Source organism: Trachurus japonicus, chromosome 13 (assembly GCF_045865225.1).
Source record: "Trachurus japonicus isolate A0001 chromosome 13, Traja_1.0".
NCBI classification, from domain to species: Eukaryota; Metazoa; Chordata; class Actinopteri; order Carangiformes; family Carangidae; genus Trachurus; species Trachurus japonicus.
In genome coordinates, this window is record NC_140919.1 from 39,204,336 (window position 1) to 39,227,321 (window position 22,986).

General features: G+C 41.3%; 1 protein-coding gene across 1 annotated transcript in view; it reads right to left on the reverse strand.

Moving 5' to 3' along the window:
- drd2a (dopamine receptor D2a) overlaps window positions 1-22,986 on the reverse strand; it is a 53,310-nt gene that overhangs the window by 15,725 nt on the left and 14,599 nt on the right. Inside the window, exon 2 of the mRNA XM_085796507.1 lies at window positions 646-956. Within this exon, the coding sequence (XP_085652633.1) occupies window positions 646-924 (279 nt within the window). The 5' untranslated portion in view covers window positions 925-956. The remainder of the gene's footprint in view (window positions 1-645; window positions 957-22,986) is intronic.

The window sequence follows — 22,986 nt, forward strand, 5'->3', positions numbered from 1 at the left end:
GGAGGTGTGCAGTCTGAAGATGTTCTTCAGGTGTAGGAATGCATTTTTTTTGTGTGTGTGGCTCTCAATGTACGCATCAAAACAGCGGGTTGAATCAAAAATGACACTAAAATATTGCAAGAAGGAGGTATGTATATAGGGCATATGACATGTCACCTTACCAAGAATATTTGTCTTATTTCTAGTCAAAATGTAATTTCTAGTCAAAACAAATCTCATTATACCTAAAATATGTATATTTATACATGTACATACATAGTTATACATAAAAAAAGTAGCTTGTTTTTAGACACTTTTGACTTATTTCAAGTCTATTTTCATTTGAAATAAGTAGAAAAATCTGACAGTGGAGCAAGTTTTTCTTTCTTATTACGAGCACAAAAAACTTGCTTTCACTGGCAGATTTTTCTACTTATTTCAAGTGAAAATTTGTTTGAAACAAGTGAAAATGATCTAAAAACAAGTTCATTTTTAGGTGATGAGTCTTATTTTAAGTGGAAAGAGTTTAGTTCTGACTAGAAATGAGACATTTTGACAAGAAATAAGACAAATATTCTTGGAAAGATTTTGAGTTTTTGCAGTGTATGTGCAGGGAGTATAGCCTACCTGTATAGTAGTGTGTGTGCAAGTGAGAGTATACCTTACCTCTAAGTACACGACCCAGGGCATAACCAGCGTGGCCACCAGGAGGTCAGCAACAGCCAGGCTGACGATCAGGTAGTTGGTGGTGGTCTGCAGAGCCTTCTCTCTGGACACAGCCATGCACACCAGCACATTGCCAAAGACGATGACGAAGATGAGCAGGGTGAGCAACATGGCATAGTAGTTGTAAGGGTGCTTCTGCTCTTGATCTGTTTGGTTGAAGCCCCATGTTCCATTGTCATAGAAACTGTCATTGTAGGCATACTGGGTAAAGACATCCATTAGCTGTGAGTGACGAAGGCCAAGAATGGGCCCTGCAAAGCAATTTGGACAAAGAGAGAAAACAGCATATGAATATGTAAATGTGTTCACGTGAATGTTCGCAGTTTGTGGTCGAGTAATTCATGCAGGAGCCTTTATTTCTGAAAACCTACTGCACTAATGGCCCCATCTTTATTAGTAAAAAAGAAAAAAGCTCACGCACATCCAAAATGCTGAGTCTGAGAGAGTCAAACAAGGCTAAAAGGAGAACTATTCTCCCGAAATAGAAAATATATTTATTCTACATATTAAAAGAGACAACGTTTCGAGCGACTGGCTCTTTGTCAGGTCAATGATTTGAACAATTACATTCAGGTGCTTCTCATATAGTTTAAACTATCTATAAACTATATGCGAAGCACCTGAATGTAATTGTTCAAATCACTGACCTGACGAAGAGCCAGTCGCTCGAAACGTAGTCCCTTTTAATATGTAGCTCTTGAATAAATATTTTTTCTATTTCAGGGGGAAGACAGTGTTGCGAGTTCTCTTTTTTGCCTCCATCTTTATTAGGGCCACAGGGAAAATGCACTGAGGCACTATTGTTATCCTGTGGATTTCTTCTTCTTATTGTTTATCTTCCGTGTCAAATTTCAGTTTGCTACTTTTTCTCCAGTTTTGAGAGGACCCGGGCGAATGATCAAAATGTGCAGCTCAATCAGAATCAGTGTGCTATTTCTTTTCTCTACCAAATATGAAAATTGTGGGAAAAAAAACATTTCCTTTAGAGAATGAATGGGAGTAGGCAAAAAAAAAACCTTAAACATCTAATGCTCCGGCATACTATCACCTAGAGACTCAATTTAAACTTCAAAATGTAGACACAAGTGTTGTCTATTGGTGTAGTATTCTGCTTTTTAATTGAGAGCCTGAATTATCAGATTTTTTTTCTCTTTACATACTACTCCTGGCCACAAATTACACTCTACACACACATTCATTTTTCCAGACCCACTTGTCCTCTCTCTCTCTCACAATGTGCTCAAACAAGCAGAGAGACGTACAGAATATAAACTGTGATCCTCTGACTGTGGCCTGATCCCTTCCTGCTCCCCATTGAGTCCAATACAAAGATTTTCAGAGAAAAGGAGAAGGGACTTCTGTATTTAACTCACCAGAGTTTCCAAAATATTTTCTCTACAAACACCAAAACCATATCAATGCCTTCAGGAAGTCCTCTGGATACTCACAGTCTGCTTCTTTTTCAGACAGGAGCTACCGTTTTGTCACAGTAAGCCAAAATATGAGACCAGTGCTGAGGCAGAAAATTGCCAACTTTCCCGAGGTTTCTGTCTGCCTCAGCCTGGCAACACTCTCAAATTGCCTACATACTGTAGGAAGCCAACGGCTGACGCCAAATGACTTCTCCCCAAGAAAGCCAGAGCTTTTCTTCCTGTCACATATACCAGTGACCTGGAGAGAAGCAGCCGTGGCCTGCGACGCACATGCTCAACCACACACGCACGCTTTGGAGACCAGATTCATTTTCTACTGCTGTACCCTCTAACTCTTACATGTAGATTACAGTGTAGGGCTTCATTAGTATGACCAATTTGGGAATACAAAGGAAAAAAATCCTAGGGTGTACATTACTCCTGCTTATATTATTTGCCACAAGGCACAACACATGAACAAACAAAGGAGCTTCCTGTTTCCAGGTCTCTCCCTTGGGCCATAATCTCTCCATATGTCTCTGCCTGATGTAAGTGACATGCACCACCTCAGGTAGCTGTCAACAGTCAACCCTGACAGAGGTTCAGATATGGTACAGTCCACCTTAGGGGTGTCTGAAAATTGTATCTCAAGGGGAATACCTACATTGACAATGTATGTATTATTAATATTTAAACCACTACTGTTTTATTGCAATCTACCAGTTGTTATTTTTCTGATATTGAAAACACAATTTTAAAAAGATTCATTTTGTCTTTGATTTTGTACCCTGGAGGCCTACTGTATGTTAAATACATTTCCTTTATTATTTAATTAAACCCTCCAAAAGATTTAAATAGATAAATAAATCATCCTTTATAATAATCTGCAACCTGCATTTCCTTTCAACGAGTGACTGCATTTCTTGGAACGTAACCACCGCCAGCTGATGTTCAGAGGAATAGTGTGGGACGAACGCCTCCCTGCCCTCTGCAGTTGGCACACATTTGTGCCATGTCATCCATGTGCTTCCGAGTGTACACATTCATGCTGGTAGATCATGAGATGCAAACAAAACAGGGACACACTCGCTGAAATTGCTCCTCAGGATACCTTAAGAGAAGGCATTTAGAAACTCAACAAGTCTTAGTAGAAGCATTGGTAACAGGTAGCCTACAAGGGCTTCAAACACAATGATCATATTTCGTGATATTATACCTGTAAAACATCAGTGTAGATGTAACCTCATTTTTAATAATCGTCTCAACTGACTTAAAGGAATAGTTCACCAGAAGTGATATAATCCAGGGTTTACTCGAAAAAATGTCATTTAGGACATTTTTACAGCCTAGTCAGTCAATAATGACTGAATTTCATTTTTTGGTGAACTATTCTTTAAATCACATTTTACGACTTGCATTATCAGACAGGAACAAAATCTCAAAAGAATGTACAGCAATGTGTCATTGAAACTGTCACGGTGTATCACAATGCATCATCCCTATAGGAAACCAGTGACAGTCACTCTGGCTGTGCAACACCTGGTATTTGTAGCAATTACTGCAACAAGAACTCCTGATCACATTATGAAGTTTACCAAGATTAAATATATCACCTTCTGCAGAAGAGCATTTTTGCTTCAAGCATCATCAGTGCGGGAGTGGGATTGGGATGTGATTATGGTCTGGAATTTGAAGTCTGATTACTTTGACAACAGTGTACTTTGCATCGTTTACAATGGCACTACTGTTTATCTTTATCACTCAGGGGCTTTGACACGCGACACACTACAGATCCTCCATTGTCACACTACCAACCCAGGCTGCAAACTTGATTAAGCTGTCTCTTCATTTCGGAATAATGTCAAAAATAAACAGGCACATGATATTTTGCAAAACCCTTAGTGATACAGTTGCTTCACACCTGTCTAGACTAATGTTTATGTTATCCTCCATATTCCCAGCTGCATTTTCACTCCCCCCTTCCATCTCACTCTAACTGTTGTTTACAGCCTTTCAGACTGCTCTTCCTGCTGACTGGATCTGATCTGTTTAAAATCTCCATCTGCATTTAACTCACCGTTATTTCTACTCCTAATTTAATTTACACAGCCTGACAATTATTTTTTTCACCCTTGTAATTGCTCCAGCAGATTGTTTTTTGCCCTGTAATTCTACCTCACAGTAGTTGTTATGACTGCTATCCTTCACTGCAACCCCACACCTCTAGCCAGAGGCACCGCTGCATTAATCTGGTTGAATAAATATTGATAGAATTAATAGTGTTTTAAGAGATTTGTATGGATGGCCCCTGTGTCTAAAACATGTTAACATGTCTTGCTCTGATTTCCAGGAACCTTTGTTAAATTCAAAATTCAACGACCTCCTGAGGGCTGCGGTGGAAACCAAAAAGGACAGTGAGATGCTCAGTGCATCATGAGCCAAGACTTAAGTATAGGCTTACCTTTTCCAATCCTGTCTCAGAACAGTACATGTGCATTGAAACAGAGGGAGGACCAACTCCTTGTTCTCTTTAAGGATGCCTTGATCAGATCAGCTAAAGATGATCTGCAGTGTGAGCAGACTGAGTTTGATATATCAAAGTTTTTTGTTGCAAGTCTTTCACTACAAAATCTGCTTGTTAATATCTAGCAAGCTGTGAATAACCAAATAAGCTTAAACTGAATTCCGAATCCATTTTTGCACAGAAAAAGCAGGCAACTTTTACAATGCAATCCCTCTTTAAAGGGGTCTTTTGACAACCATATGTTATAGAAGGGTAAACTGGCATATGGACATGTGACTGTTGTATTATTGCCTTAAATAAATGTGAATCCACTATATCCTGTCAGTCCTGGTGTTACTATGCAATGTTTCCATTCTTTAAAACATGACATGGCTTTCATCTTATCTGTCTAGAGAATAATGTGCCATAGGCAGAATGAGACAAACACCCAGGTTATTCTGAGCACACCTGACATTTGAAGCCATTTTTCATTGCAAGTTTTCAGGTGGTGATTTTCTTCATATCTTCTGGGGTATTTCTTTTTCTTTTACTGCAGATGTCTGAAACTCCAGCCAGTAGCCTTTGGTCACCAGAAGTAACCTAATAAGGAGCTCTTGAACTGAATTTAGCATCAATGGTGTTTATCTGCTGGACTGTCAACTTGTGAGAGCCAGTTCTTTAAATGATTAGATTCTGTTGTGCTCATTGCAGCCTTAACTGAGCAAAACACGTTCTTATTCTCAAGATCTTGAATAACTCTGCTCATCAGGACACGTTTCACTTGTGAAGGACAGACTCTCTTAGCAATTTGTAAATTTTTTAATAGGGTCAGTTACATCTAACCTCAAGTGCATCTGAATGTCAGTGCACTGATTAGATTACCTTACACTTTCACAGACATTTGCACAACTAGTCTAGCCTTGACTGTGAATGTTTAAACCTGTTTGCCTGCTGTGAGTCAGTGCAGATTGTCAGGGTGCACAAATCACAGCCATACATGCATACAGTAGGTACATAGCTACATAACAGAGGGATCGCCATGAATATGTATTTAGCTGTTACGTTCATACTGTGTGCACATATATTTACAAAAGCAACCCACAGTGTTGTGCAGTGCCACAGACTGAGCAATTAACAGATTTTGAGCCCAGCAGTCAGCTAGATCAATGAGAAGTTAGCAGAGGAGGGCAGAGGGAAGTCTCAGTACAGAGAGTGTGATGAAGGACTTAAGGAAAGCAATGAAAGGAAAAAGAGAGAGGCGGAAAAAAGGAGTGAGTGAGGGAAGAGTGCTCCTGTTAGGATGTGTAAGCGTTGCTCTGAGGCACCGGTCTGTGTGTGTACCCTGCAGATGCCCTATGCTGTCTAATCTTATTTATTCGCCCGCTCCAGTTCTTAACTTGCAGTACGTGAGACTGTTCTCACTGCTGACCTGATAGCTGTACGAGCTTATTATCAAAACCCACTGCTCTACTCTTACTTTCTCCAAGACCTCAGATCCTTCAAATGTTGACCTCTGTGACCTTTATCTAATAAAGCTCTTCTCTGTAAGTCAGAGGTCAGGGTCAATGACCCAAAACAGATTCGGTGTTTTGCAAGGCTGCTACTGGCCGGCTACTAAAAATGAGCTGATCAGTTGTTCTGATACATAGTTTTTCTTGACAACAGCGAGTTACACAGTCCGTCAAGGACTAGGTCAAGGGTATAAATGTACCCCATGACATGAATAATGCAGCAACTATTTAGGACTCTGCCAATAAATGCCTTGTGCCAGCCTTATGGCAACTGGGGAATACACTTCCTTAAGTAATCTAACACTAACAGTCAACACTGTACAGTCTGGTACAGTAATTACATGCAGGTGTGTAAGACAGGAAACTCAAATTACTTTTAGAGACTAAGGAGGTTATGTGTAAAACCTGAAGGTTGTGATTTAGAACATGTAAATGGCCTAACATTAGCCACTTTACAGTACATGGTCTTTACATGTTGCAATCGGTTGCTCTAACACAGAGTTATTAGTTTTGATCCCATCCACACGTTTTTATGCACATTAAAGCTATAGTCTACGATGTGAAAGATGATGAGAAAAATTTGAAAAAAGCACCCGCCCCCCACACACACACACCCCTCCCCTCCGAGCTCGTATGGCCCTCCCCTCAGAGCTTCCTCGCGACACGCCCCCCTTCAACAGAACAGAGCAGAGGCGAGCAACAGGCCTGCCAGCAGAAACCAAACACGGTGCCAGCTTTGAATGCAGAGTAAAATGTCGGATTCACAGTCACAACTTCCACAATAAAACCAAAGATTACCTGTTCAACATAAACTCAGCTGTATCAGCACCCTGAGTGGGGTCCCTCTGCACACTGCGGCTCCGCTGTGCTACAGACCCCGGTCTTCCTGCTCCTCTCCCCCAGACACAACGCCCTGTGCTGGGCCGCCCGGCGCGACCAGCCTCCCTCCAGCTCTGGAGCTTTGCTCGGTGCCAGTACCTGCGGTTCCGTTGCTGCCGCTGTGTTACTGGTGGCGGCAACGGGACCGCGGCGACCACCGGTACGGGCACCGCCGCCATTAGCAGTGTGCTGCGGCTGGAAGAGGCTGTGTGTCGGGGAGAGGATCAGGGAGACTCGATGCAGCACCGGTACCAGTAATAACGGCGGCAACACGTTCTGTGCTTCTCTGAATCCTAGTGGGGCTTTCAGCGGCAGACCGGCCGGGGGTGGGGGCCAGCAGGCGCTGAATTCATGGGTTCATGTGTCTGTGGCTGAGCAGCTCAAGGCGGTTACAAACACTTGTTACTTGTTACTGCTTTTTCCATCTGAGAAACATCTCCAAACTCCGCTCCATAGTATCTCATTCGGAATTAGAAATGGCAATTCATGCTTTCATCTCATCTAGACTGGACTATTGTAATTCATTATTCACATGCCTCAATCAGTCATCCATCGACCGCCTTCAACTCATTCAAAACGCAGCAGCCAGACTTCTCACTCGGTCAAAGAAGTCCTGTCACATCACTCCCATACTGGCCTCTCTGCACTGGCTACCAATATCTTTCAGAATTCAATTTAAGGTTTTACTGCTCACATACAAAGCTTTCCATGGTCAAGCCCCCAGTTACATCTGTGATCTCATTCATCACCACAACCCCAGTCGTTCCCTCAGATCAGCTGACCAGGGCCTCCTGTCAGTTCCTCGGACCCGTCTGAAAACTAAGGGGGACCGGTCTTTTGGGGCAGTGGCCCCGAAGCTGTGGAACGTGCTCCCACTGGAGCTAAGATTTGCCCAGTCGGCAGACTGTTTCAAGGGTCAACTGAAGACACTTTTGTTTAAAAGGGCTTTTTGGTGTTAGGTGTTGTGGGATGTGACTCACCTCTCATTTAACATTGTTTTGGCTTGACGCCCTCGGGTCGATCAAGTGCCACATGATGTTCTCCTGTGTTTTTATCTGTGCTGTTCCTATGTAATATGCACAGTACTTTATTTTATTGCGTATTGTTATGTACTGTAAGATGGTTTTATCTACGCTGTGAAGCACTCTCTGTATTCGTACTGAGAAGGGTGCTATATAAATAAAGTACTTACTTACTTACTTACTAGTTTCTAAGCGGAAGGGGGTGGGGACGAGGCGGGATGAGGCGGGACGAGGCGGGACAAGTCGGGACGACGAGGAGCAGGGGAGGGGATTGCATGGAGTAGTGCCCTGCACGGGCCTGGAATCTGGGCCTGAGCCCGGCCCTGGCCCGAGGGGGTGGAGCCCCGGCCCGGCCCGACATAAGCTGTTGGGCTTTTGGGGCCTTCGGGCTTCAGGCTGCAGTGGGCTCTAGGATGGAGGGTACGAGCCAAAGGGAGCCTTCCGTGACGAATGGATAGTATTGGTCAATTTCTATGCAGATAGAGGCTGATAGACTGGATGGATTTTTTTGCTATTCATATTGTGTAGATCGCCCATAATCGCCGTATAAACGATGTTAATAATAATCAATCTTCCAAATGGTAGACCATAGCTTTAAATTAAGTTATATCAAACAAAAAAATGCCTTATGGAAACAGTAAAATTCGATTAAAAGTGATGAATATCCACAAAACATTTGTATTGTCGATCTCATCAGATATTCTCTTGATCGATAAAAGGCTTACTGTATGTGACAAATGCTGATGAAAACAGTTCTTTGCTGGATAAACGTGAGTTGCAAACACATTTTACGTCAATTCTACTACGTATTTCTGGCTTTCAAAGACATAGCGGGAGTAGACAAAGAAAGATGCCAAGTGGACGGATGGACAGACAGGCTTTCCCTGAAGTGTCTTTCAACTACAATCTCCCAGAACAGTTTGGACCAAACCACAGGTCACCCCCAGTGTCCTGTAGCATTTAGCTAACACCGGGTGCATCTTTATCTTCATCAGAATGATGTTAACACGCCGCTGTCTTCTGATAACAGCTTGGTATGTCACAATTAGTTGGCACATAAGCAATATTATAACTTGTGCAATGTTTGTTGATAGATGCCATCCATGGCTGTCATCCGTATCACTCAGCAGCTCGTCACACGTGTGTGCATTTGGTTTTGTGTTTCAGTGCAAAAATGAATGGAAAAACCTTAGAATGCAAATTCACATTAATATTTATAGTGATCTTCAGATAATTCGATTGACAAGTGGATGGAAACATAGCTATTTATGCTTTGTCATTAACCGGCAGCTTGCTGCTTATAGAAGGGTGACAGACAGTGTCATATATAATATTTATTCTCAGCCATAGTCACCCAGGGAGGTCTCTGCAGACAAAGTGTCATGCACAACGAATCTACAGATTGGATACTTGCTGAATGCTAAATACATGATCCAGTGCTCCCTATTTAGATGCAGTATCAGTGTGGAAATATTCCAGTAACCAGTAAGTGTGTGTGATGTACTGTACTGAAAGTGTTAGGCATTACTGGGGAGTTGAAAGCAATCTTTTATTGTCTCATTCTGGCCACAGTGGCTTGTATGATGTGACTGTCACAAGCACCTCTGAGGATTTTTCATAATTTTAGCACACACTTACAGGGACTCACACTATTGTAATCCAGAACCCTCCCACCTGTGACTCCAGCAAAAGCTGCCAATAATAATACCTCACCGGCTTCCCAGCAACAAGCCAAGCTCCGCTCTGATGGACTGAACATAGGTCTCTACTTGGTCACCCCCAGAATGACTTGTTTATCTTCCAATAATTTTATATTTGCAAACAGACCACCCACCACCCCAGGGGCTGCTGTATTTATTTACAGTGCTTATGTAAATGTATCAATTATTTCCAAACCTGCGTGTGTTTGTTTGTCAGGCAGTGACAGGCGGGTTGAGGCTGGTTGGCTTTTTTGTTGTCTAATGATATGACATTTGCTTATACTAATTCTTTGATTTGTGTCTTCTTACACATTATGATACAGGAAGTACTATTTAATGAGTGAGGTATGTAGACCTGATAATTCAGAACAGGCTTCTGCTTTACTGGTTCACGGCCTCACTGGCAGCATCTCAAACCTTAAACTTGCCTCATCCCGCCTCGTCCCCACCCTTGAAGCTTGATTCAAAGGTTTCATGTTGTTTTCATGAACATGGCTGTTTCCTTGGTTTTAGAAACAGCTAATCAGCTTCTTTGTGAATGAAAAGGTGGAAATCTGCAAGTACTGTACCAAGGCTGCAGTTAATTGTCTGACTCAACAGCTCTTAAACCATTATACTGTATGAAACAGCTGAGTGCACTTTTTTTTTCCAAAATGAAAAATGTGTTTTTTCTCGCTGTCCCCATAGATTCTGGGAAATGTTTAATTTATCAAGTGGGCCCTGAAATAGTTTGAGAGGTTTCTGTGCTTATGTTACGTTGTTTCTCCTTTGATTGCCTAGGATTTAGGGGGAAAAAACCAAATAAGCTTAGCTTAACAAGTACACAGTTTAGACAGCATGATGAACTGAAACGTAAGATTATTAAGTGGATGTTTGACTTTTCACTCAATACTCATACAGTATACTGTATTAAAAGTGTTCAGAAAAGAAAATTGAATTTGAGCCCACTGTGGGTCTTAACATCAGTGTAATAACTCATCTATCAGACGATCTAGGCCAAACTTTGTGCAAAATTCTATTTTCGAGTAAATCCAGGATGAAAGTGGGGTAGTTTTTTTTCCGCATTGGATAACGCAGGCGCATGAATTATACGTCAGCCTGTACACGATTCACCAGCCACTGATATTGGATCCGCCATCCGTCAATCAAACGTCTGAGAAAACACACACACACCGAGCTCGGTCTCGCCCCAAGCAAATAAATTTTCCTTACTCGGGTAAACTCGTATGGCAACTCGTGGAAACTCGGTGCAACAAAAAGGACAAACAGCCACTTCTGAACGCCTTTAAAAAAAAATGTCAGCTCAACGTATGTGACAAACACTGAGCTAACTCCAAAACTGCTAATACAGCCAATAATATTGAGTGAATTTGCACATCAGTCACAGTGATTGGTGTGGAAAAAATCTCAAATATATCTTAGTCCATACAGTATATTAAATTATCCTAATGATCGCAGAGGTTGGGTTAAAGGGATAGTTCAGCTTTTTTGAAGTGGGGTTGCATGAGCTAAAAATGCCCATTAAGTAGCTACAGATGTTACTGGTTCAAAATTGCGGGGTTTTTCCTGCAATGCAGGATCGCGTGAACGCGTGTCTTTTCACCACAACTGTTTTCCTCTAGGTGGCAGCACCGTACTAAATACTGCTCAGACGTTTTGGGGACAATGCTGACAGTCACACAATGTAGCCGCGATTAGGAGTGGCGCTGTTCATGATACAGAATACAAGAGGATGAAAGGAGAACTAGCTGCAGACAGTAAATAATATAGTAGCCTAGTTTTTCAATGACAAAATGTAACGACGGCAGCTACAGTAGACTATAGCCCACGTCTCACTCTCTTTTTTTGGTCATCTGTCTCGTCATCTCCAAAATGTGTTTTTAAAATGAGCCAACTACAGTACTGTGCAGTAGTGCCGCAGATTTCTCACTCCGCACCTTGTTTCAGAGTGCAGCTGGATGATTTCTTGTGAATGAACGGGTCTGTGTCACTTTGGGGCTGGGCGATAAAACAAAGGATAAATAACTTTCCCTCGATAGAAGACGCGGCCGATACAAAGTCGATAGGTTTCATTCATCCATTTTTTGACAGACAACACAAACAGCCAGTGATAATGAGAGTGGTGACACCGTCAGCCATGCAGTCGGCCTGGACTTTTTATTTTTAATTATGAAGGATCATCTGCGCAAGGCAAAGATGATAGCATCAACAAAACACGACGTAACACACGCGGCTGTATGGGACAGGCTTTTATTTAATTCAGAACAAACCGCTTAGCAAAAATGGAAAATATAGTCTATAATAATTAATTGATCTGTTGTTTGGCCACTGTTTGAAAATAACCCGAATTATGAGCAAATAATCTGATCCAGAGCAGCAGTCATAATCAGACTTCTTCTAAATAAACCTAAACATTCAATAACTGAGTCAGGTCGGACCATGGGGTTCTTTTTTCTCTTCTTCTTCACAGGAGAAAATGAGGTGCGCTGTGCTCACGGACGCGTTGATGTTTTGTGATTTATCTGCTGCCTTGACTCTGCCCTTTATACATGTGCGTTCAGATTAACAATAAGACAAGTCATGGTTGAGTTTATTGAGTTAATAATCAGCATCTTAGTACCTCTGATCCGGAGCGATAGTGTTATGAAAATCGCTACAGTTGAACTGGTCTGGTTTTTAGCTGCTCAATCTCATTGTTTCAAAGAAAAGGGATTGATTTTTATAACGAAATGAAACGAAAACAATATTATATTGATACATTGTTGTAAAAAAAATCCAAAAGAAACGAAAATGAACTAAAGAAAATAACTTTCACACACACATTAAAACAGTGCGATTGGTTGAAAGCTGATAATTAGCCATGTGCTTATAAGATGATTGGCCGAAACAAAGCCGCGTGAATGGCCAATCGCCATGTGTTAACGGACACACATCGACTCCTGATCTTTCCTCGTCGCAAGCCTTGATGTCTCCGCTGGTTCTATCTTCAACCTCGGACAGCATTAACATCTCTCACCAACACCCCGATGTAAGCTTGAGGCAGAGGGAGGAGGGGGAGGGGGGCTGTCGGGGTGGAGGTGCTGAAATGGAGAGCTGTCCCCCACAAGGTGCTAAAGTGAGGGAGAGGAGTGGAGAGACTGTCCGTCCTAAGAAACGCCGGTTGATTTGAGCGATTTAAGCAAAGCAAAGCCTGGGCTTTTATTTGGTTTTATTATATGCTCGTGTTTTTTCTCTATTTTTGCCTGTTTTCACTCTGCACCTGCCCTAATGTGTGTCTCCCTTGTCTCTAGTAAATGAATATTTCCCACAATAAAATGAGTCTTTAGAACAAAGAACTGATTTTTTTTCTCTAGCTTTATAGAGCTTTATAGGCTATAATAACCTTGCTTACTGCTTTTTGAATCACTTGACAAAATAAGATGCCTCAAGCAAACTTGGATATGAAAACATTTTATTGAAGAAGAAAAAACACACACACATTGTAGCATCAAGTACTGTAGGCTACTGTAGGCTACAGTAGGGTGAGGATAGGACCCTCAGATGATCTTCTCGGAGTTCGCAAGAACTCGTTGATCTTATCTATGCAGTCTTTCAAGTCCTTTCTGTCCATGCCTGGAAACTCCGTTCTCAGTGACTGCACTACAAAGGTCTTCACATCCGTCCCAGTTTGTCGTTTTGGCCCAGGCTCGGTAATTGTCCTCTGAAATGACTCTCCGGAACAGTAGGCACCCAAAACGTCCCACCTGGCCGTGGCTCTGGTGACGGACTCGAGCATGGTCTTCAGGTCCGACATGCCTCAAGCTTACATCGGGGTGTTGGTGAGAGATGTTAATGCTGTCCGAGGTTGAAGATAGAACCAGCGGAGACATCAAGGCTTGCGACGAGGAAAGATCAGGAGTCGATGTGTGTCCGTTAACACATGGCGATTGGCCATTCACGCGGCTTTGTTCTTGGTTTCGGCCAATCAGCTTATAAGCACATGGCTAATTATCAGCTTTCAACCAATCGCACTGTTTTAATGTGTGTGTGAAAGTTATTTTCTTTAGTTCATTTTCGTTTCTTTTGGATTTTTTTTACAACAATGTATCAATATAATATTGTTTTCGTTTCATTTCGTTATAAAAATCAATCCCTTTTCTTTGAAACAATGAGATTGAGCAGCTAAAAACCAGACCAGTTCAACTGTAGCGATTTTCATAACACTATCGCTCCGGATCAGAGGTACTAAGATGCTGATTATTAACTCAATAAACTCAACCATGACTTGTCTTATTGTTAATCTGAACGCACATGTATAAAGGGCAGAGTCAAGGCAGCAGATAAATCACAAAACATCAACGCGTCCGTGAGCACAGCGCACCTCATTTTCTCCTGTGAAGAAGAAGAGAAAAAAGAACCCCATGGTCCGACCTGACTCAGTTATTGAATGTTTAGGTTTATTTAGAAGAAGTCTGATTATGACTGCTGCTCTGGATCAGATTATTTGCTCATAATTCGGGTTATTTTCAAACAGTGGCCAAACAACAGATCAATTAATTATTATAGACTATATTTTCCATTTTTGCTAAGCGGTTTGTTCTGAATTAAATAAAAGCCTGTCCCATACAGCCGCGTGTGTTACGTCGTGTTTTGTTGATGCTATCATCTTTGCCTTGCGCAGATGATCCTTCATAATTTGTGATACATAATCATCAAGTCATAAAGCAAGACAGGCTTTATCATATTACAATAGTTTCTGTGATTTAGGCAGGGTATACAGTAGTTAGTTCTAGTTTAATAGCCTAGAGTTTAAGCTGTGGATTACTGCACAGATCACTGAGTCATCCGCCTGTCGTCCTCCGTTCTCACAGATGCCACCTGGTGGTTGTTTTCGCACATTGAGGCTTTTCATTAAAACCTCTTGTCTCGCCAAAGAAAAAAAATGCCTGAGTCTTGTGGCGTCTCGCGTGAACCACGCGTGAAGTCCGCAATTTTGAACCAGTAACATCTGTACACTAGATGCAGTAGAAAGGTCTCTGCTCTCCTCCACTGAGAAACACCGGTGCATCGCACTTCACCGAGACACAGGCAATACACTGTTATCAATGAGGGATGATTAATCAGCGTATTTTCTCGGTATTCCTCCACAAGGCTCCGCGACGTTCTGTATCGCTTCTTCCTGAACAGTGATATAGCGTGTCGCGGAGCCTGTGCGTGTGGAGGAATGGGCTCTATATGCACAGCTCCACTACTGAATTTAAGGCAGCTCCTTTATTTCCTGTCTTACATTATTGGACAAACTGATTGTGTGTCTGACCATTGTGACTACTCAGACACACCTGGGTTAATCAGTTTGTCCAATAATGTAAGACAGGAAATAAAGGAGCTGCCTTAAGTTCAGGAAGTAGTGGAGCTGGGCATAGAGCCCATACTGAGGAGTACTGAGTAAGTTGGGTAGTTCCAGATAAACAAACTTTTGTCCGACCAGCTGATGCATTGTAAATTTTTACTTTATATCGTACTCTGGAACTGGTGTATTATTTTGAGACGGGACTTCTTGTAGGCGGCGAAAATACGCTAATTAATCGTCCCTCATTTACATCAGTGTACTGAGCTCGCCAGATTACGTCATCAACACACAATGCATTCTGTAATAAGATCAAGAGAAAATCCGATGACATTGACTATGAAATGGCTCGTATAAACTGTAGCTACAACAGTGAAATCACTGTGGTATTATTGTAACTGTAAAACAAGTCAAGTGCTTTTTATTTGTCATAGGCCACAACCCGTAGTGAGATGTTTCTTCACAGACTGTTCAAAGAAGATAAGAGAAAGTGTTTTGATAAATGGCTTGTGCTGTTTCTCTTCCAAGCTGGAAAACGATAGCAGCCCATTCCCTTGTTCTTTTTCCCATGGGAATTGTAAAATCAACTGTTACAGTTCCCAACGCAGCAGCTCCTCGCCATCTCTTTATTCACCGCAATCAAACAAGGCTAAACAACAATAACTTCCAGCCGCCCCCGAACGAAGTTGCTATCACTACCCATGCACGGATTCGTCACATTGGCAAGCTCAATTGCCTGTGTCTCGGTGCGGTGGATGCGCCAGTGTTTCTCAGTGGGGGAGAGATACCTTTCTACTGCATCTAGTGTACTTAATGGGCATTTGTAGCTCATTCAACCCCACTTCAGAAAAGCTGAACTATCCCTTTAAGTACTTTGGTCTGGGCATTAAAATCAGAGGGAACTAATTTACATCCAAAACATTTTTACCACTTACACGCTAAATGAATAATGATTGTATCTCACATTATTTTGTATTTCATATTCAATTTACTTTGTTATCCATATATTATATTATGGCTACCCTGGTTGTCCAATTGAGTTCCAATTCCTATCATGCCCACCCACCACCTCCCATTATTGCTCGTTGCTATACAGATTTGATACACACATTTTATTAAATAATAATTAAGGATATAACATATTACATTTACCTTATAATAATGTCAGCAAATAGAATATTTACTCTCCCAGAGCACAAATCGGACTTTCCATATCAAAGGTTTAACTGTGCTGCGGATCAATACAAGTTTCTCGGTAATTATTGTGATGGCTGCTGCAATTTCCTGCGTTGCAAACACATCTTTCTCTTTGAGCGGATATATGCACTTTGTGATTATCAAACAAAGACGAAGGTTGAAATAAACAAGGGAAGTGTCATTCAACAACATAGATTATTTTTGTACTCCATCTTTTCAAGCCCTCCAGTAATTAGCCATCCTTTTCGCAGTTTTTGTGAAAACATGACTCTTAAATTTGTGTCTTTTTTTAATCACATCTATTCCAGGCCACAGTGAGCGGTGCCAGCCACCTGTCAGTGGCGTAGCAATCCTCTGTACTATCACCCTCTAAGCTCAGAAGAGTCTGTCAGGGTGAGTGTAAATAAGAAAAGTGGTCAAAAAGCTGCAGAGAAAGAAAACTCTCACACTCAAATTCAAAGACATATAATGACCATGGTGCCACTTGGAGCTTTAACTTCAAAGTGGAGTTTATAATCACAGATAGAAGCTGAAGTTGGCCAGTGGGTGTTCTGCATCTCCTATTACACAAACCTGGCAGCAAGCAAAGTAAACAAAGTGTGAAAGCACGACTAAAAAAGTATCGAATGGACTATTATGGTTGAAATTATGCGAAACATATTGCACCCATTGCATCAGTTATGTGATGTGTAATAGAAGTGTTAGTGCGTGCTTTCATGATTTTGGCTTCAAGTGATGAATCTTTTTTGGGGAATTGTGTGTTTGTGTGTTGGAGATCAGTGCTGCCACTAAACTGGAGAAGAGAGGCAGGAGACATCTGTCACAATTAGACACATGCTGTGGACTTTCCAACTCAAATAACAGTTTCACTTCAAATACATGTACATGCACTGATTGTCTTGAGCCTAAATGACAGACTGGTGGAAAGGCTGGTGTGGCTTCTTCACGCACTCAGGAAAACAAAGACCGCAGCCCAGACTCTTAAACAATACGACAAAGTTCATGCCTGGGTTATAAGCATTCAGCACTTGTGCGGATAAGCCATCTGAAACAGAAACAGGAAATTACTGTAATAGTTCCAATACTAGTGTGTTATGCACTTTAGCTTGGAAAGTACTCAGTGTGCAGATAATAAAAACTAATGCCTTTGTACGACAGGGTGCATACAACACAAAGTGTTCTAAGTGCTTTGTAGGCTGTCAATAGAAGCGCTTGGATGGTTTTAGAAAGAAAGAAAAAGAAAAACTAGCTGTCTTATCCAGTTGGAAATAACAGAGGTGGCAATAATACTCTACCAGAGGGAGGTGCAAAAGCGCTAAAAAGCTGTCTACTGCGAAAGGCATCAAGAAGAAGCTGTGTTTTACAGCAGCAATAATGTTTCTATTGTGTCTACAGTATTGCTCTTCTTCACTTTATTCCTGTTATGCTGTGTTATAATTGTAAGTGCTGTGGCATTTACAAGCTTGACTATGCAATACAAGAACAAAGCAGCCTCGTTCATGTCTGCCTGATTTTCAAGAGTTCTTGTTCATTTGTCACAAAGTAAAGCTTACTTTTTTACTTTCTTTTTTACCTTTACACATTCGTCAGAAGCATCACCAGGTGTCATGCGGTGGCGTGTCTTTATCAGCTGTCAAAACATGTAAAGGTAAAAAAGAAACCTTAAATGTCTGTTAAGAGCTGTTTTAACCTCAGGCGTTTGGCTATGTTTGTCTTGTACCGTATAGTATCTAGTCATCAAGTGCATATTAGGATCAAATTTAAATGTTTTTTGTTTTAAAACCAGTTTGAAATATATATAAAGGTCAGCTGGAGACAGAGCCTTCAACCTGTCACCATTGTTATTCCTAGGCCAGCTTTAAATATCTGCTAATAATTGTCAACTACCTAATTTGGAAGGCTCCGGCTAGAAAATGAAACGTTACACTCAACTGAACTGGACTGAATGATTGTCATATGTTCCCTGCAGGAAAGGAAAGCCCAACAGGCGTAGCGACAGTAACTAAGGGCAGCGGGGCTTAGCAAATGGTAAATTTGCTAAAACACCAAAAATACTAAGACAAAGCCCCTTTAACATGGAGCTAAGAAAATGTCACTTTCTTGGTCTCACACACATACAGTAATACAACCACCAAGAATGAATATTACAAGCACACAGAGCTATTGTTGGATTGCGGTGTGTACCAGCCGTGGTGAACATCCACTTGTCATCACTAAACAGTTAAATAGTGTCGTAGCCAGCCTGGTGACCTGTGAATGGTGAGCAGTTGACCTGTCCCCAGTATAATCCTTAAATAGCCTGACCTGACTTTCTACCCACAATCCCCCAGTCTTACATCTAACCAAACACTCTTATTCCCAGGTGACCCCAGCAGTGATCTATGAAAGCAGGAGGCATTATCTGACTATCCTGGATTTCCGCAGCAGTGACAAGGCTTTTCTTTGCAGACTGGTGAGCCCCCTGGCCTCAACAAAAACAGATAAGGAGCACAAGAGAGGGTGTTTGTCTTATACACAGTAAGTACACGTCTGCCATGTAGGGTTTGGCTGCCTTCTGTCCTCCATCAGATAATGTTAAGACTTATTATTCCAATAGGAAATAGTTGATATTATCAATAACTTACACAAGCGTTGCCTGGTTGTAATACTTGACTATAGACTGAATCCTCTGATTTGTAAACAACAGTCTGACTTTACTCTATGTAGTTTGTTAGGCTATAGCTATATTATCTTTTAATGTTACAGCCTGAGCCCACAAATTATGGTGTAATAATTTTGTATTAATGGAAAACTTGGAAAATAAGTGAGAGAAGATAACATAAGGTGGACAAATAAGGTGGACTTTACCCAGTAATTATGAACATCAGTTAATTAAAATGGTTCAACCATACAGTAATTAGCTTATAATTCCCTCACAACAACATAAAATGTCCTTGTTTTGCGCTCTTGTTTTAATCAGTAAAACCGTATTGATATAGGCTGTTATCTTGTTAAATGCTCTCACTAAACAATATCAATGATATTCTAACATTAACAGCTTTGATACTGGTTTATAGAGTATGCAGGGTTTTTTTAATTACTGTTCAATCTCCTGTTACATTTTCAGTGGTGTGTGAGCTGACATCAGGCAGAAGAAAAACGCATAATGTTGCTCGCTGCTGTCAAATAATAATCTCATACAATCACAGAGCTGGGATGCAGTCATCAGTTTAGTAAACCATGCATTAAACTGCACTGTTAATCTTAACATAAAACTCCATTAAGGAAACAATTTGCTTGTGTTGAGTCATTGCTTCTCCTTGTCCATTGTTGAAATCACTCAAACACACAGAAATACACCCAAATGCACAGATACACACAGAACATGCTTTCATATTGCGCACATATAGAACAACAGACAGGTATCTGTTGTTTCTCTATTTCCTCTGTGTCCCCTTTATATAGGAGTTAGGTCATTGTGAGAAATGTGTTGCAAAAATCCATTTCAAAAAGCAATTGTCCAACTAAAAGTGCTTATTAACAATGCATTCATATACCAAATCCAAGCTTATACTGTATGTTCTCCAAATTGATAAGTCACACCTAATTTTCAAACAGGCATATGCAGCTCTAATGGCACATATGGGATATCTGCTACAGTACTTTCAGTCTTTTCCCAATTTCCAGTATCAGCGTATGCAAAGCGGAAGCAAAACCTCACGCTGATACTGCTTTGTCAATACTGTCAAAGTGTTTGATTCTACCCTGTGATACCCTTCATCCTAATTAGTTTTCTAACAGCCACAAGCCTCTTAGTTGCCAGGTCAAAAGCATTGATGCTGGCAAAGTCAATGACTATCTTGTGACTTCCCCCGTCCCAGAAAATAGCTCCCTTTTGTTGCTGTATGAGTGAAGAAGCAAGCCATCACAACTGTGAAGCCACTTTCTGTGGATTGTCTGTGTAGGTGGTAGCTGCTATGACTTTTACTGTGCTGAAAATAACCCTGCTCATTCAGAGTAGCAATTACTGTGTCATCATCTTTCTGTTGTAATTATGCCCCCTTTCTCTCTGCAATTACCGTTACAGAAGATTTTCTCGCAACCACCATAAAAAGGTGCATTCGGTCTTGTTTGGCACCCTTCTGAGATGAGTGCAATAAAAATTAACATTAAAAAAAAGTGTAAATACGAAGGCTGCTTAATGAAGGTAAACTGTGTATTGAATTTTCCTGTTTGCCTTCTTGTATAGAAGCAAGTCTCACAGGTCTGTGAATATTTGCAGCTTAAGTGTTTATATAATTGCTACATTTTCAACCAGTATGCATCTGATTTGTATCAGGATGAACTAGCCTTGCGTGATAGAAAGGAAGAACAGAGACCATCATTTTAACTCTGACAGGGGACTTCTCAATGTGGAGATGCTGTCAGGAGGAGATGAAAACAAACTGAAAGAACTGGAGACCAACCAGGAAGCTTCAAGACAAGTCACATTGAGAGAGAGAGGAAGAGTGGGACATAAAAAGGCTAAATATAAAAGGCACTGATGCATCATGCTAAAAGACGGAGGCCCTCAGGGCACAAATTCTACCTATGCATCAATGTTATTGATACAGTAAGACATAAAGGTTATTGTGGTGGTGATTTCAGCTATTACCGACTCAATTCAAGCCATGGGGGTACAAATGGTGTAGCATCCAGCCACTGGAAACAGCGGAGAGGGAGGTTGGTAACAAGCCTCCATCGACCTCATTAGATTGTAGGGAGGCTTCAACCTAACAACGGGTCTTGTCTCTAGTGAGGCCACATACTGCATGCACGCACACACACTCACACACACCTCAGGATGCTTTTCCATCGCTTGCATACATACATGCACACACGGACGGATGCAGACGTGCACACACTACATCCGTGCTCCTGCTTTTTCCAGACACACCTTGCTTGTTGAACGGAGGCTTGAAAGCCCCAGGTAAATCAAGTATAACTATACTGTAGCCCCACTGAACCTGTCTGTAACTGTGTTGTTTATAAAATAGGTGAGGAAGGTAAGGTTTTTTTTTTCCTCTAACTGAGCCCGGCCTCAGTTGTACCGCACAGTCATCTGAGACAGTTTATAATCCTGCATATCCCCACACTACTACAGTACTGGGTGGTGCTTTTGGTGGGATCACAGTGCAACGAAGCAGGCAAAGGCTTTGCATTAGCGATAGGCAGATGAACACTGTGGGTCGCTACCTATGTTTTTGTATAATTGATTTCCACACTGCCATAAGCTGAACATAAACAATACATTAATCTCTCCGCTGTGTCCTTTTGCACAGCGATATGATCTAATAAAATGTGTTTGCTGATAAACTGTGACACACCACACACACCACACCACAGCGTTATCATAACCCACTGTCATGGAAGAGATTATCTGTCATATGACCGCACTTCCCAGTCCTTGCAATTGGGGGAAAAAAGTTTTCATCAATGAAAAGTTTTGGTATCTCGTCAGTATCACCACTTTACACATGTAAATGCAGGGGCCTGTGATAACAAGCAAGAAATTGGTAAGACATAATGAAATATGTCAGCGCTCTTCTGAGGTGAAAATGGGACATTGAAGAATAAAATGTGCACACACACACTGTGAGTCAGCTCCAGCAGTTCTGCAGCGTCAAAGTCAACGGATCGCAGCAGGCCTTGAGATGCAACAAGTGTGTGAATATGAAAAAAATAAATAAAAAAAAAACCCTTCATGGCCAGATGGATTTGCAATGACAGCACAAACCACAAGAATGTCTCAAGGTTGTCACTTTTAGCGTCTATGTGAAAGAGATGTAAGCTGCTCTGTGGTCAGTGCCAGAAAGAAAGAAAGAAAGAAAGAAAGGACAACCTGTTCACTTTTTCAAAGCCGAGGAAGTGATGATTTTTAAAGGTCTGACAGAATATAACAGGATATAATCAATCACTGCTCTCGGTAAAATACCCAGGTACTTTGGAAAGGTGGTGGTTTCACAGGGTCTCTAAATCAGCCTGTCGTGATGACATTAAACTAATGATTGGTACTGACTCAAAAGGCCTAATTAGGAATCCCTAAACCTGCCAGTACACTTATTTCTATAAAAAACAAGTTACGTGATTTTTATACTCTCTTCATCCGTCCATTGAATCACGTAATGCTCACAGCGAGCTACGTTGCTATAAACAACACAGCAGCTTAGCTAATTTGAGTATAACCAACCAAAATCCCCACATTGTTAGAAAACAATTCCCTGTTGCAGGTGTAGAGCAACATGATCATCCCACTAATGTCATGCATCTCACCTGACAAACTTAAATCTAGTATTTGCACCTGCCTGACATTAAAACAATTATTGAGGAACATTACTGTTCTTGTTACTGTTGTTTCTCTACCATCCCTAGTGTTCACTTGTCTGATCATATCTTGGCTGCAGAAAGTGGCTGTGGATGGTTTTGTGTTGGTGGTTGCTGATGAGAGCCATTGGCAAGCAATCAGACAGTCTGAACTCAATCAGAGCTGAAACAATGAGTTGAAAGTAGCTCCACGCATAATGTTACCACGGGGTTGGTTGTAGATTCTCACTGGGTTCAGCACTATAATTAACTACAGTATTTACATAACCAGGACTCTTCAATCTGTCAAAGAGGACATAGGCCTACAGTATTATGTTTTCCTCTTCTTAAAGTATGTTATGTTTTCCTTAAAGTAACTTTATCGTTTACAAAGTCACAGGTACCTCGTC